This window comes from Gadus macrocephalus, chromosome 2, assembly GCF_031168955.1.
Source record: "Gadus macrocephalus chromosome 2, ASM3116895v1".
In the NCBI taxonomy this organism is placed as follows: domain Eukaryota; kingdom Metazoa; phylum Chordata; class Actinopteri; order Gadiformes; family Gadidae; genus Gadus; species Gadus macrocephalus.
Genome location: NC_082383.1, coordinates 691,593 through 707,951, shown reverse-complemented (window position 1 = coordinate 707,951; position 16,359 = coordinate 691,593). Strand labels below are relative to the sequence as shown.

The 16,359-nt window shown below is 46.8% G+C and overlaps 1 protein-coding gene across 3 annotated transcripts in view; it reads right to left on the bottom strand.

Annotated features, from left to right (window-relative positions):
- Positions 1–5,944: 5,944 nt before the first annotated feature.
- atp2a1 (ATPase sarcoplasmic/endoplasmic reticulum Ca2+ transporting 1) overlaps positions 5,945–16,359 on the bottom strand; it is a 22,091-nt gene continuing 11,676 nt past the window's right edge. For all 3 annotated transcript variants that reach the window (XM_060068373.1, XM_060068384.1, XM_060068396.1), the window contains exons 13-25: positions 16,184–16,286; positions 15,469–15,600; positions 14,996–15,118; positions 14,405–14,623; positions 14,066–14,177; positions 13,584–13,807; positions 11,546–11,766; positions 10,776–10,978; positions 9,524–9,609; positions 8,405–8,538; positions 7,968–8,085; positions 6,645–6,762; positions 5,945–6,244 (exon numbers count right to left, since the gene is read on the bottom strand). In XM_060068373.1, the coding sequence (XP_059924356.1) occupies positions 6,234–6,244; positions 6,645–6,762; positions 7,968–8,085; positions 8,405–8,538; positions 9,524–9,609; positions 10,776–10,978; positions 11,546–11,766; positions 13,584–13,807; positions 14,066–14,177; positions 14,405–14,623; positions 14,996–15,118; positions 15,469–15,600; positions 16,184–16,286 (1,804 nt within the window). In that variant the 3' untranslated portion in view covers positions 5,945–6,233. The remainder of the gene's footprint in view (positions 6,245–6,644; positions 6,763–7,967; positions 8,086–8,404; positions 8,539–9,523; positions 9,610–10,775; positions 10,979–11,545; positions 11,767–13,583; positions 13,808–14,065; positions 14,178–14,404; positions 14,624–14,995; positions 15,119–15,468; positions 15,601–16,183; positions 16,287–16,359) is intronic.

Sequence of the window (16,359 nt, the reverse complement as noted above, 5' to 3'; positions counted from 1 at the left end):
TGTTACCCCTTATGTTTTTTTTCATGACGACCAATAAAAAACAACAGTGTTACCCCTTATGTTTTTTTTCATGACGACCAATAAAAAACGACAGTGTTACCCCTTATGTTTTTTTTCATGACAACCAATAAAAAACGACAGTGTTACCCCTTATGTTTTTTTTCATGACGACCAATAAAAAACAACAGTGTTACCCCTCATGTTGACCAATAAATAACGACAGTGGCACCCCTATCAACGTTTTTGCGGGGATCCGAACATGAGCGGTTTAGAGTGTTAACCGCCGAACTTATCAATGCACCATCAAGACACTTTTTGTAATCGTCACAAAGGTTATACTTGACTTTATAATTCGCATGAAATAGAGATTTGAGTCTTCCAACAGAGGACATCAACCGGACTTGAACCCCGGTCTCCAGGGGTTTAGCTCACCGCTCTCTCCACTTCCCACTGAGATTAGTATTTTAATCAAGTCTGAGGTTATATATGACATGATAGCATTACGTTTAAAATGAAAGATATTGTGTTTTCCACAGAAATTGAGCCGTGGTCACCAGTGGGTTAGGCAGAGTGCACTCCACTGCACCACTGAGGCGAAGACAATACACAATAATAAATCATCAATAAAGAGGATGTACATGACATTAAAATGTATGTGTCTTTCTATTATTTCCCTTCTGTTCTGTTTCATGACGACCAAAAAAAAAAACGACAGTGTTACCCCTTATATTTTATTTGACAAAGACAACAGTGTTACCCTTTATGTTTTTTTTCATGACGACCAATAAAAAACAACAGTGTTACCCCTTAAGGTTTTTTCATGACAACCAATAAAAAACAACAGTGTTACCCCTTATGTTTTTTTTAATGACGACCAATAAAAAACAACAGTGTTACCCCTTATGGTTTTTTTCATGACGACCAATAAAAAACAACAGTGTTACCCCTTATGTTTTTTTTCATGAAGACCAATAAAAAACGACAGTGTTACCCCTTATGTTTTTTTTCATGACGACCAATAAAAAACAACAGTGTTACCCCTTATGTTTTTTTTCATGACGACCAATAAAAAATGACAGTGTTACCCCTTATGTTTTTTTTCATGACGACCAATAAAAAACGACAGTGTTACCCCTTATGTTTTTTTTCATGACGACCAATAAAAAACGACAGTGTTACCCCTTATGTTTTTTTTCATGACGACCAATAAAAAACAACAGTGTTACCCCTTATGTTTTTTTTCATGACGACCAATAAAAAACAACAGTGTTACCCCTTATGTTTTTTTTCATGACGACCAATAAAAAACAACAGTGTTACCCCTTATGTTTTTTTTAATGACGACCAATAAAAAACGACAGTGTTACCCCTTATGTTTATTTTCATGACGACCAATAAAAAACGACAGTGTTACCCCTTATGTTTATTTTCATGACGACCAATAAAAAACGACAGTGTTACCCCTTATGTTTTTTTTCATGACGACCAATAAAAAACAACAGTGTTACCCCTTATGTTTTTTTTCATGACGACCAATAAAAAACGACAGTGTTACCCCTTATGTTTTTTTTCATGACGACCAATAAAAAACGACAGTGTTACCCCTTATGTTTTTTTTAATGACGACCAATAAAAAACGACAGTGTTACCCCTTATGTTTTTTTTCATGACGACCAATAAAAAACGACAGTGTTACCCCTTATGTTTTTTTTCATGACGACCAATAAAAATGACAGTGTTACCCCTTATGTTTTTTTTCATGACGACCAATAAAAAACGACAGTGTTACCCCTTATGTTTTTTTTCATGACGACCAATAAAAAACGACAGTGTTACCCCTTATGTTTTTTTTCATGACGACCAATAAAAAACGACAGTGTTACCCCTTATGTTTTTTTTCATGACGACCAATAAAAAACAACAGTGTTACCCCTTATGTTTTTTTTCATGACGACCAATAAAAAACAACAGTGTTACCCCTTATGTTTTTTTTCATGACGACCAATAAAAAACAACAGTGTTACCCCTTATGTTTTTTTTAATGACGACCAATAAAAAACGACAGTGTTACCCCTTATGTTTTTTTTCATGACGACCAATAAAAAACAACAGTGTTACCCCTTATGTTTTTTTTCATGACGACCAATAAAAAACGACAGTGTTACCCCTTATGTTTTTTTTCATGACGACCAATAAAAAACGACAGTGTTACCCCTTATGTTTTTTTTAATGACGACCAATAAAAAACGACAGTGTTACCCCTTATGTTTTTTTTCATGACGACCAATAAAAAACGACAGTGTTACCCCTTATGTTTTTTTTCATGACGACCAATAAAAATGACAGTGTTACCCCTTATGTTTTTTTTCATGAAGACCAATAAAAAACAACAGTGTTACCCCTTATGTTTTTTTTCATGACGACCAATAAAAAATAACAGTGTTACCCCTTATGTATTTTTTCATGACGACCAATAAAAAACAACAGTGTTACCCCTCATGTTGACCAATAAATAACAACAGTGGCACCCCTATCAACGTTTTTGCAGGGATCCGAACATGAGCGGTTTAGAGTGTTAACCGCCGAACTTATCAATGCACCATCAAGACACTTTTTGTAATGGTCACAAATGTTATACTTGACTTTATAATTCGCATGAAATAGAGATTTGAGTCTTCCAACAGAGGACATCAACCGGACTTGAACCCCGGTCTCCAGGGGTTTAGCTCACCGCTCTCTCCACTTCCCACTGAGATTAGTATTTTAATCAAGTCTGAGGTTATATATGACATGATAGCATTACGTTTAAAATGAAAGATATTGTGTTTTCCACAGAAATTGAGCCGTGGTCACCAGTGGGTTAGGCAGAGTGCACTCCACTGCACCACTGAGGCGAAGACAATACACAATAATAAATCATCAATAAAGAGGATGTACATGACATTAAAATGTATGTGTCTTTCTATTATTTCCCTTCTGTTCTGTTTCATGACGACCAAAAAAAAAAACGACAGTGTTACCCCTTATATTTTATTTGACAAAGACAACAGTGTTACCCTTTATGTTTTTTTTCATGACGACCAATAAAAAACAACAGTGTTACCCCTTAAGGTTTTTTCATGACAACCAATAAAAAACAACAGTGTTACCCCTTATGTTTTTTTTAATGACGACCAATAAAAAACAACAGTGTTACCCCTTATGTTTTTTTTCATGACGACCAATAAAAAACAACAGTGTTACCCCTTATGTTTTTTTTAATGACGACCAATAAAAAACGACAGTGTTACCCCTTATGTTTATTTTCATGACGACCAATAAAAAACGACAGTGTTACCCCTTATGTTTATTTTCATGACGACCAATAAAAAACGACAGTGTTACCCCTTATGTTTTTTTTCATGACGACCAATAAAAAACAACAGTGTTACCCCTTATGTTTTTTTTCATGACGACCAATAAAAAACGACAGTGTTACCCCTTATGTTTTTTTTCATGACGACCAATAAAAATGACAGTGTTACCCCTTATGTTTTTTTTCATGACGACCAATAAAAAACGACAGTGTTACCCCTTATGTTTTTTTTCATGACGACCAATAAAAAACGACAGTGTTACCCCTTATGTTTTTTTTCATGACGACCAATAAAAAACGACAGTGTTACCCCTTATGTTTTTTTTAATGACGACCAATAAAAAACGACAGTGTTACCCCTTATGTTTTTTTTCATGACGACCAATAAAAAACGACAGTGTTACCCCTTATGTTTTTTTTCATGACGACCAATAAAAATGACAGTGTTACCCCTTATGTTTTTTTTCATGAAGACCAATAAAAAACAACAGTGTTACCCCTTATGTTTTTTTTCATGACGACCAATAAAAAATAACAGTGTTACCCCTTATGTATTTTTTCATGACGACCAATAAAAAACAACAGTGTTACCCCTCATGTTGACCAATAAATAACAACAGTGGCACCCCTATCAACGTTTTTGCAGGGATCCGAACATGAGCGGTTTAGAGTGTTAACCGCCGAACTTATCAATGCACCATCAAGACACTTTTTGTAATGGTCACAAATGTTATACTTGACTTTATAATTCGCATGAAATAGAGATTTGAGTCTTCCAACAGAGGACAGCAACCGGACTTGAACCCCGGTCTCCAGGGGTTTAGCTCACCGCTCTCTCCACTTCCCACTGAGATTAGTATTTGCATTAAGTCTGAGGTTATATATATGACATGATATTAAAAAACAACCAATAAAAAACAACAATGTTACCCCTTATGTTTTTTTTCATGACGACCAATAAAAAACTACAGTGTTACCCCTTATGTTTTTTTTCATGACGGCCAATAAAAAACAACAGTGTTACCCCTTATGTTTTTTTTCATGACGACCAATAAAAAACAACAGTGTTACCCCTTATGTTTTTTTTCATGACGACCAATAAAAAACAACAGTGTTACCCCTTATGTTATTTTTAATGACGACCAATAAAAAACGACAGTGTTACCCCTTATGTTTTTTTTCATGACGACCAATAAAAAACGACAGTGTTACCCCTTATGTTTTTTTTCATGACGACCAATAAAAATGACAGTGTTACCCCTTATGTTTTTTTTCATGACGACCAATAAAAAACAACAGTGTTACCCCTTATGTTTTTTTTCATGACGACCAATAAAAAACAACAGTGTTACCCCTTATGTTTTTTTTCATGACGACCAATAAAAAATGACAGTGTTACCCCTTATGTTTTTTTTCATGACGACCAATAAAAATCAAGTGTTACCCCTTATGTTTTTTTTCATGACGACCAATAAAAAACAACAGTGTTACCCCTTATGGTTTTTTTCATGACGACCAAAGAAAAACGACAGTGTCACACCTCATGTTTCATTTGATAAAAACGACAGTGCTACCCCTTGTTTTTTTTTCATGACGACCAATAAAAAACAACAGTGTTACTACAGTGTTACAACACTTTTTTTCCTTAACTTTTCTGTATTCTTATTAAAAATAAATCCTGTTTCCTTGAATCGAAGACCGTTAGAGGAACTGGGAGCTGAGTCCCATTGAACAGCCAAAGATCCTGCACGGATGAGCCCCTTCCCACCTGCAGGACTTCATTATTCTGTTTCGTCCTCCTCGACCCCTCCGTCAATCAACAGCGTGTCTTCTTTCAATCCCCGTTTATCCATATCCAAAGCCGAAACTCATTGCAAACATTTTGTTCATCCGTTTGTCCGAGGAAATACAACACCAGCAACTCTCACAACCAGTGGCGCAGGGTCAATAGGGGGCGCTAGGGCGCTGCCCCTCCGTGAAATATTCACTTGAATATATCTGCCAACCATTAATAAACTATTATCATTACGAAATAAATCAACAAAAATACATAGCGTTTATCCTCGATTAATTGTGTGACATGCTTGTCACTGCCCAACCATTGGGCAGCTACCATTTAAATGCGTCTGAACGTCAATGATTTGGGCTAGGCTAGTTATTGGTATTTTGAAATAAAGCCCTCCTCCAAACAGGGGCGCCGGCCACGTTGAAGTCAATGTAAGCTCGCTAATTTTTTGCTGTCTATCAAGCAGAGACGGCTTTTCATTGGCGCAAGAAAATCGGCCCTCGGGTCGCACCAGCGTGCGCCCCAGGCCAATGGTATCGCTTTTCTTTTTTGTTATCACCACATGATTGGACAATTCAGCGATTCAGACCCCCTGTCTAATACTGTGCCCCACCAACATGCTTGATCGCCAGCCGCTACTGGTGTTGAGACATTCCACTGCAAAACGTCTGGCTTTTGTCTGCAACATGAAACCAGACAACATGGAGTCTGGAGATGAACCACGCAAGGTAATTCTATCGTGATCCACATTGGGGGAAGCACACACAACTACAAACTACAACACAACCCAGCTGGACATATAATACTCTTTAATATATAGCTTTATTCTTTAAGAATAGAATAATCACAGAATAGTTTAAACTCTCACCTATATATGATTTCAATACATACACAAAAAATACTTTAGCTGTTTTTTCAGGTAATTTTTTCCGTCGGTCTCCTGATCGCTTTTTGCGTTAACCGATCTTTCACACGTCACATTTTCTTCTTTTTTGTGATGCCTTGAATGAGCGACAGCGCGTCTCTCTTCTGTCGCTCGGCTCTCTGCTGCCCCCTGCTGGCCTCGGCTGCTCTCACAGCTTGGATCGGCCGTTAGACTTTCCCTGGAAAGACACAAAAAGACGTTCTCTCAGGTCAAAGAGATGTGATTGTAAGCCTACTTCAGCAATTGTTAAATAATATTTAAAAAACTATGCCCAGATTAATTAAAAATAGTCAAGTGCAAAGCCTACATTGGGATATTTAAATCGAACTCATGATGTCCAATGACGACTGACATCAGCAATAATGAATGAAAACACACACACACACACACACACACACACACACACACACTGCATCGGTGGTGCAGTGTGTGTGTGTGTGTGTGTGTGTGTGTGTGTGTGTCCGGCCGGCCGACGCAGGCAGAGGGCCGGAGGTGTGAATGACCCGACGTTACAGACGCCGTTGAACCCCAAGTGGAGGGCGACGCGTCACGGCGGCGGTCTGGCGTTGAACCCTCACCTTCGGGGGACGTCCGGGCCACGAACTTCAGCACCTCGTCGAGGAGGATGACGGGGAAGGAGAGCTTCAGCACCATGAGCCACTGCTCCACGTTCAGGTGGGTCAGCTTGAAGATCATCTGGGGGTCAGAGGCCGTCAGATGGGGAGCTGGGGCTCCCTCAGACTCAGACCAGAGGAGGGTCTGGGTCAACAGTCCGGGTCATCTAATGTCACTTCATAGATGCTCAATGTGGCGTTTTAAAAGAATAGCCGGTCTAATTGACCCCGCGTTATTCATACACCACCACCCCCTTGTGAAGGTGGTTATGCAACGACACCCAGAGAACCAGAAGGGCTGAGGGGAGGGGGGTGAGACCAGAGAGAGGGAGAGAGAGAGAGAGAGCAGAGTGAGAGAGAGAGAGAGAGCAGAGTGAGAGAGAGAGCAGAGTGAGAGAGAGAGCAGAGTGAGAGAGAGAGAGAGAGAGAGAGAGAGAGAGAGCAGAGTGAGAGAGGGCAGAGTGAGAGAGAGAGAGAGAGCAGAGTGAGAGAGAGCAGAGTGAGAGAGAGTGAGAGAGCAGAGTGAGAGAGGGCAGAGTGAGAGAGAGCAGAGTGAGAGAGAGTGAGAGAGCAGAGTGAGAGAGGGCAGAGTGAGAGAGAGAGCAGAGTGAGAGAGAGCAGAGTGAGAGGGCAGAGTGAGAGAGAGTGAGAGAGGGTGAGAGCACTGAGGGGTGAGGGGAGAGAGCTGAGTGAGAGAGGGTGAGAGCACTGAGGGGTGAGGGGAGAGAGCTGAGTGAGAGAGGGTGAGAGAGGGTGAGAGCACTGAGAGGTGAGGGGAGAGAGCTGAGTGAGAGAGGGTGAGAGCACTGAGAGGTGAGGGGAGGGAGCTGAGTGAGAGAGGGTGAGAGCACTGAGAGGTGAGGGGAGAGAGCTGAGTGAGAGAGGGTGAGAGCACTGAGGGGTGAGGGGAGGGAGCTGAGTGAGAGAGGGTGAGAGCACTGAGAGGTGAGGGGAGGGAGCTGAGTGAGAGAGGGTGAGAGCACTGAGAGGTGAGGGGAGAGAGCTGAGTGAGAGAGGGTGAGAGCACTGAGAGGTGAGGGGAGAGAGCTGAGTGAGAGAGGGTGAGAGCACTGAGAGGTGAGGGGAGAGAGCTGAGTGAGAGAGGGTGAGAGCACTGAGGGGTGAGGGGAGAGAGCTGAGTGAGAGAGGGTGAGAGCACTGAGGGGTGAGGGGAGGGAGCTGAGTGAGAGAGGGTGAGAGCACTGAGAGGTGAGGGGAGGGAGCTGAGTGAGAGAGGGTGAGAGCACTGAGAGGTGAGGGGAGGGAGCAGGGGTCCGGCGGACTCACAGGGAGGGGGTCCACGTAGATGATCATGAAGTGCAGGGACATGGAGAGTGTCATGGCCCCCACCAGCCACAGGTTGCTCCAGGGAGGCATGCGCACCAGGGACTGGTTCTCCGACAGGCTGGGGGAGAGGAGGGTTAGGGGGGCGAGGTCAGGGCGATGGACCACTGCAACGCCCCATTCTGGTGCTTCCAGAATGGAGGCAGGGCTGGGATAGCGGGCCTGGGATAAACAGTCTCTAGTTTCAATAAAGTATCTGACTGGCAGCTGCTCAGCTGCTGGATTATGCGAACGTCATTCAGATCTACGTTTTCTTATAAAGACATGTTGGCATATTTCATGTCGGTGTTTTGTACTGTCATTGTTATTTATATTTGATTCATTTCTTTGAGTTAATTGGATTATTGTTATCGGTGTGGTCGCCACGGCGACGCGCTGACCTGTTCAGGGCGTTGCACATCTCGATGGTGACCAAGACGGACAGCGCCATGGTCATGGGGGGCGCGGCCTCGAACACGTGGCAGTGGACCCCCTCAAAGTCCTCGTTGTCATTGCTGCACTGCATGAAGTGGGACTGGAGACAGACCAGCAACCATCACACTGGTACCCACTACAGACCAGCAACCATCACACTGGTACCCACTACAGACCATCAACCATCACACTGGTACCCACTACAGACCATCAACCATCACACTGGTACCCACTACAGACCATCAACCATCACACTGGTACCCACTACAGACCATCAACCATCACACTGGTACCCACTACAGACCATCAACCATCACACTGGTACCGACTAGACCATCAACCATCACACTGGTACCCACTACAGACCAGCAACCATCACACTGGTACCCACTACAGACCAGCAACCATCACACTGGTACCCACTACAGACCAGCAACCATCACACTGGTACCCACTACAGACCATCAACCATCACACTGGTACCCACTACAGACCATCAACCATCACACTGGTACCGACTAGACCATCAACCATCACACTGGTACCCACTACAGACCATCAACCATCACACTGGTACCCACTACAGACCATCAACCATCACACTGGTACCCACTACAGACTGGGTGGAGGGTACTGACTACAGACTGGGTGGAGGGTACTGACCACAGACTGGGTGGAGGGTACTGACTACAGACTGGGTGGAGGGTACTGACTACAGACTGGGTGGAGGGTACTGACTACAGACTGGGTGGAGGGTACTGACTACAGACTGGGTGGAGGGTACTGACTACAGACTGGGTGGAGGGTACTGACCACAGACTGGGTGGAGGGTACTGACCACAGACTGGGTGGAGGGTACTGACCACAGACTGGGTGGAGGGTACTGACTACAGACTGGGTGGAGGGTACTGACTACAGACTGGGTGGAGGGTACTGACTACAGACTGGGTGGAGGGTACTGACTACAGACTGGGTGGAGGGTACTGACCACAGACTGGGTGGAGGGTACTGACTACAGACTGGGTGGAGGGTACTGACTACAGACTGGGTGGAGGGTACTGACTGGGTGAGGTAGGTCCACTCACCAGCTGGTAGAAGCTGATCATGGGTCCCTCATCACAGTACATGAACCACCAGGCCGCAGCTGCAACGGTGGCCGCGCCGACGTAACCTGCAGGGACCAAACATTAGTGCCATCCCTTATCCCTCCTCGGTGTGTGACGCTGTGCTGCGTGGTTAACCACTCATCAGTTCATCTGACAGGGCGGGTTAACCACTCATCAGTTCATCTGACAGGACGGGTTAACCACTCATCAGTTCATCTGACAGGGCGGGTTAACCACTCATCAGTTCATCTGACAGGACGGGTTAACCACTCATCAGTTCATCTGACAGGGCGGGTTAACCACTCATCAGTTCATCTGACAGGGCGGGTTAACCACTCATCAGTTCATCTGACAGGACGGGTTAACCACTCATCAGTTCATCTGACAGGACGGGTTAACCACTCATCAGTTCATCTGACAGGACGGGTTAACCACTCATCAGAGGAAACGTCCAACAGCCAATCAGAGACACCCCGTCCTGGGGGTAACGGTGGTGTCGGTACGAGTTGAGAGAATAAGGGAGAGGAGGAAGTCTTTCAAGCACCTGTGGGTGACAGGCAAGATGGATTCCCCTTAACCAATCAGGGAAGAGAGGCCCTGACTCGAAAGATATCCTCAGAGCGTCTCCTTCACTCGGACGGACTGAGAACTCATGCGATCAAACAGCGGATAAAAGCCTCAGCTACCCGCCCTGAAGGTAAATGTAATCTGTAAGCTGACTCTCAGCTCTGAGCGTCTCTCCTAAGGCCAGGGGCCGTCGGTCAGCCTGACTCATGGCTATTAGTACCATCAGCTGGAGGTGACGAGCCCCCCTTAAGTGCTCGTTAAGTACCCTTTTAATTAACGAAGGCGTCAAACCACAGCAGAACGCTATGAGAATAGCCCCCTGTTATTGCAGCCTGCGTCTTCCGGGAGAGTTTCCTACACCATCATTACCCGGTATTATCCTCCTCTAAATAACACCTTAACAAAGACCGGAGGTCACGGAGACATCTAGAACAGCTGCTGGAGGCCAGGGGGGGGGAGAGAGAGAGAGGGAGAGAGGGAGAGAGGGGGAGAGAGAGAGAGAGAGAGGGGGACAGAGAGAGAGAGAGAGAGAGAGAGAGAGAGAGAGAGAGAGAGAGAGAGAGAGAGAGAGAGAGAGAGGGGGACAGAGAGAGAGAGAGAGAGAGAGACAGAGACAGAGACAGAGACAGAGACAGAGACAGAGACAGAGACAGAGAGAGCGTACCTCCGATGACCATGTATCTGAAGAAGAGCCACCCGGAGATGAGGGGCTCCTTGGGGGAGCGCGGCCTCTTGCCCATGATGTCCAGGTCGGGGGGGTTGAAGCCCAGCGCGGTGGCGGGCAGACCGTCCGTCACCAGGTTGACCCACAGCAGCTGGACCGGGATCAACGCCTCTGGGAGGCCCAGCGCCGCCGTCAGGAAGATACTGCAGGGGGGGGGGGCAGCGGGCTGCTCAGTGCAATGCATCATGGGACATTTTGAGAGCAAACAAGAGCGTTGAAGTACCGTAGAATCCTGAATCAACGACCTAGGGCCTGGCGGGGTGACTGGGGTCAACCCCGTCAAGGTCTCCCATAATGAGAACTCATTTCATGATTCATTTCTACACAACGACCAGAAACCCGTGGCCGCCAACACAAGAACCAACTAGTGATGCTCCTATGCTTCCAAAGTGGAGGCGGTCGTCGGGATATGATGTCACGATGGACAGGCCGTGTTGCGATGGTTAAACATTTGCAAATTATTTTTACATTCACACCAAAACCCCCACCACCACCACCACCATCACCCCCACCACCCCTACCCCCACCACCACCACCACCACCACCACCCCCACCACCCCTACCCCCACCACCACCACCACCATCACCCCCACCACCACCACCATCACCCCCACCACCCCCACCACCTCCACCACCACCATCACCCCCACCACCACCACCACCAACTCCACCTCCACTACCACCACCACCACCCCCCCCCCCCCCCTCACCAGACCACCTCGCCCACGTTGGAGGAGATGAGGTATCTGATGAACTGCTTCATGTTGTTGTAGATGGCGCGCCCCTCCTCAACCGCCGACACGATGGAGGAGAAGTTGTCGTCAGCGAGGACCATCTCAGAGGCCGACTTGGCAACGGCGGTGCCAGAGCCCATGGCGATGCCGATCTCCGCCTTCTTCAGGGCGGGGGCGTCGTTCACACCGTCCCCGGTCTGAGGGAAGAACAACCGTCAGTACCTCCAACTAGAACTACAACTAACCACTAACTAGAACTAACCACTAACTACAACCACAACTAACCACTAACCACTAACTACAACTACTACAACCACTAACTACAACCACAACTAACCACTAACTAGAACTACTACAACCACTAACTAGAACTACAACTAACCACTAACTACAACTACTACAACCACCAACCACTAACTACAACCACAACTAACCACTAACTAGAACTACTACAACCACTAACTAGAACTACAACTAACCACTAACTACAACTACTGCAACCACTAACTATAACCACAACTAACCACTAACTAGAACTACAACTAACCACTAACTAGAACTACAACTAACCACTAACTAGAACTACTACAACCACTAACTACAACCACAACTAACCACTAGCTAGAACTACAACTAACCACTAACTAGAACTACTACAACCACTAACCACTAACTTGAACTACTACAACCACTAACTAGAACTATTACAACCACTAACCACTAACTAGAACTAACCACTAACTAGAACTACTACAACCACTAACTACAACTACAACTAACCACTAACTAGAACTACAACTAACCACTAACTAGAACTACAACTAACCACTAACTAGAACTACTACAACCACTAACCACTAACTTGAACTACTACAACCACTAACTAGAACTACTACAACCACTAACCACTAACTAGAACTAACCACTAACTAGAACTACTACAACCACTAACTACAACTACAACTAACCACTAACTAGAACTACAACTAACCACTAACTAGAACTACAACTAACCACTAACTAGAACTACTACAACCACTAACCACTAACTTGAACTACTACAACCACTAACTAGAACTACTACAACCACTAACCACTAACTAGAACTAACCACTAACTAGAACTACTACAACCACTAACAACAACTACAACTAACCACTAACTAGAACTACTACAACCACTAACTAGAACTTCAACTGACCACTAACTAGAACTACAACTAACCACTAACTAGAACTGCTACAACCACTAACCACTAACTAGAACTCCAACTAATCACTATCTAGAACTACAACTAACCACTAACGAACTACTACAACCACTAACTAGAACTACAACTAACCACTTACTAGAACTTCTACAACCACTAACTATAACTATAACTAACCACTAACTAGAACCACTAACCACTAACTAGAACTACAACTAACCACTAACTAGAACTACTACAAGGTTCTATTCCCGGTCTACTGGTTGTATTCCCGGTCTACGGGTTGTATTCCCGGTCTACGGGTTCTCTTCCCGGTCTACAGGTTCTCTTCCCGGTCTACAGGTTCTCTTCCCGGTCTACAGGTTCTATTCCCGGTCTACAGGTTCTCTTCCCGGTCTACAGGTTCTCTTCCCGGTCTACAGGTTCTCTTCCCGGTCTACAGGTTCTATTCCCGGTCTACAGGTTCTCTTCCCGGTCTACAGGTTCTCTTCCCGGTCTACAGGTTCTCTTCCCGGTCTACAGGTTCTCTCCCCGGTCTACAGGTTCTCTCCCCGGTCTACAGGTTCTCTTCCCGGTCTACAGGTTCTCTTCCCGGTCTACAGGTTCTCTTCCCGGTCTACAGGTTCTCTTCCCGGTCTACGGGTTGTATTCCCGGTCTACAGGTTCTCTTCCCGGTCTACAGGTTCTCTTCCCGGTCTACAGGTTCTCTCCCCGGTCTACAGGTTCTCTTCCCGGTCTACAGGTTCTCTCCCCGGTCTACAGGTTCTCTTCCCGGTCTACAGGTTCTCTACCCGGTCTGCTCACCATGGCGGTGATCTCGTCGAAGCTCTGCAGGACCTCCACGATCTTGGACTTGTGGGAGGGCTCCACGCGGGCGAAGCAGCAGGCCTTCCGCACCGCGTTCTTCTGCTCGTGGGGCAGCAGGTCGTCAAACTCGCGACCCGTGTAGGCCTTCCCCGCCACGTCCTCCTCCTCCGTGAAGATACCGATGCGCCGGCAGATGGCCACGGCCGTGCCCTTGTTGTCCCCTGGGGGGGGGGGACACAAAGGTCAGGGGTCAGGGTTCAGAAGGAAGTGGCTCAAGGAAGTGAAACGCATGTTTTCCCGCCTCTTTTCAGTAATTGATTGGAGGGGCTGAGGGTCGCTCAGAGTTCATCAGGATGTGGGGGACGATACGGATTATGTTTTATTAAATAAACTCTAAGGGTTCAGTGACTTAAGGGTCCCGTGTAGCAGGGTGGTGCAGTGATTGTAGGGTGGTGTAGGGTGGTGTAGGGCAGACTGACCGGTGATCATGATGACCCTGATGCCGGCCGCCCTGCAGAGCTCGATGGAGCTCTTGACCTCCTTGCGGGGGGGGTCCAGCATGCCCACGCAGCCCACGAAGGTCAGCTCCGTCTGGGGGGGGGGGGGGACACGTTAACCAGCACGTCCTCCCAGCAGGCCGTCTGTTTGGACCCGGCCAATCAGCATCTACCACAGCTTGATTGGCTGGGTTTGAATTCTCACGAGCCAATCAGGAACCAGCGCCCGACCTCTGACCCTGAACCGCCCACCGTCCTCGTTTCTAACCGGGCGGGGCCTCCCTCCGGCGCCGGCGCCAGGCGACCGCCTCCGGGGCTCACCTCGTAGTTGATGAACTTGGTGGCGTCCTCCAGCACCATCTGGTCGCGGCGGAGGGGCGAGTCGCGCGTGGCGAGCGCCAGGCAGCGCAGCGTGTCGCGCCCCGTGCCCCACTCCTTGATGATCTTCAGCAGGTGCTCCTTGATGGGCTCCGTCAGCGGCACGCGGTCGGTGCCCACGCGGACGTAGGCGCAGCGGTCGATCACCCCCTCCGGGGCGCCCTGGGGGGGAGGGAGGGAGGGAGGGAGGGGTGAGTGGGGGGGTCGGGGGGGTCGGCGGGTTACCCGGGGCCTGAAGACGGGTGAGCGACGCCACGGAAACGTCAGCTTAAGGTCTCAGAGAGCGATATATAAATATATAAACATAAATCACAATCTGTGAAAAGAGAAACTATAAAATGTGTTACGCACAGTCTTGAACTGACAGATTTCTGAGAGAAACCTGCCACCTCCATCGGACATTACGGACGTTCCGCACGCGGCGGACTCCGATAAATCGGACCAGGCTGAAGTCACCAGGACTGAACGGGGGAGACCTGACGGAGACCTGACGGAGACCTGACGGAGACCTGACGGAGGTGGCTGGCGCCTCACCTTGATAAACATCTTGTTGCCGACCGCCTTGGAGGACTTGGCGGGGGAGCAAAACACTGACATGGACTTCCTGTCGCGGGAGAACTCCAGCGTGAACTCCTTCTTCATCAGGTGTTTGATCACCTGAGGAAACACAAGAGACATTTCAATAAACAAGTGTATCCAGCTACAATATGAACATCTCGAAGCTGAGCCAAAGATACCAATTCAATGGTAAAATGGTTAAAAGTTTATTTTTTAAAAGAGTTTTTTTTTTTACGTTTTGAAAAAATCTAAAATGTCGTTGTTGATGCTGTTGATATGTGATGCCTAAAGATGGGTCTAGAATTATGATACGGCTTTCAGTATTTTTTTTAAAAACATAAATAAGGTATTAAATACATAGATATCAATGATCGTATTGTGAGTCCATGCCTTCAAAGGTTCTAAACACTACCAAGGTATTCCTCTCAGCGGCAGGTCGGTGCACTTACGACACAGCAGGCGTTGGCCCGGTCCACGTTGGACAGGCCGCGCACCTCCGAGTCGAACACGTTCATCTTCTCCACCAGGCAGCTCAGAGCCGTCTCCGTGGCCTCGCCCACCTTCTCGTAGATCCCCTTGGACTACAGCAGAGCACAAACACCTTTCATTTGAAGCTCCGGGCTGAGGGCTCCTTCACGATCGAACCCAGCTTCAACCAGGAAGCACATTTCCTCCGTGAATAGTTTGATTCTGTTAGTGCCATACCCTATTCAAGTACGACTCTCAAAATGAACAGTACACGATAACACCGGCAGTATAAATACTATCTTTGTTGTATTCGGGGAATGGGTTAACCTAGTGATGGTTAGTGCTTGGCACTTGGTTCTATGAACATCCTTACTGTACCGACAGATATATCGTTGTTTCTCTTTCTTTGGACAAATGTACTTATTGTAAGTCACTTTGGATAAAAGTGTGTTAAACGCCCTGAATGTAGATGTAAGTCCAAGCTGAGTCTGCATGGGGTTAATCTCCAGTCTAATGAGGACTCTGAGTCGTCCGTGGTCCGTCAGGCCATGTGTCCGTCCCCTCGGGTCATGGGGATCTGAACATGCCTGCCGACCCAGACCAGTATGATCTGCTGGGACTAGAGTGTGTGTGTTGGCCCGTGGATGCTGGGCGTAATGGGAACAGCGGGGAGAGGAACAGAAACGGCCCGCTGACCTCGTTGTAGTCCAGGGACGAGTCGTTGCACAGAGCGCAGATGGTGGCGAGCTCCACCAGCCCGTCGTACTGCCCGCACTTCACCAGGGCGCCGTTCCGCGTGCTGGGGGAGGCACCACCACGGGGTCAGAATCATGACTTATATCAACTGATGCTAGCTAAGACTCCACCATCCA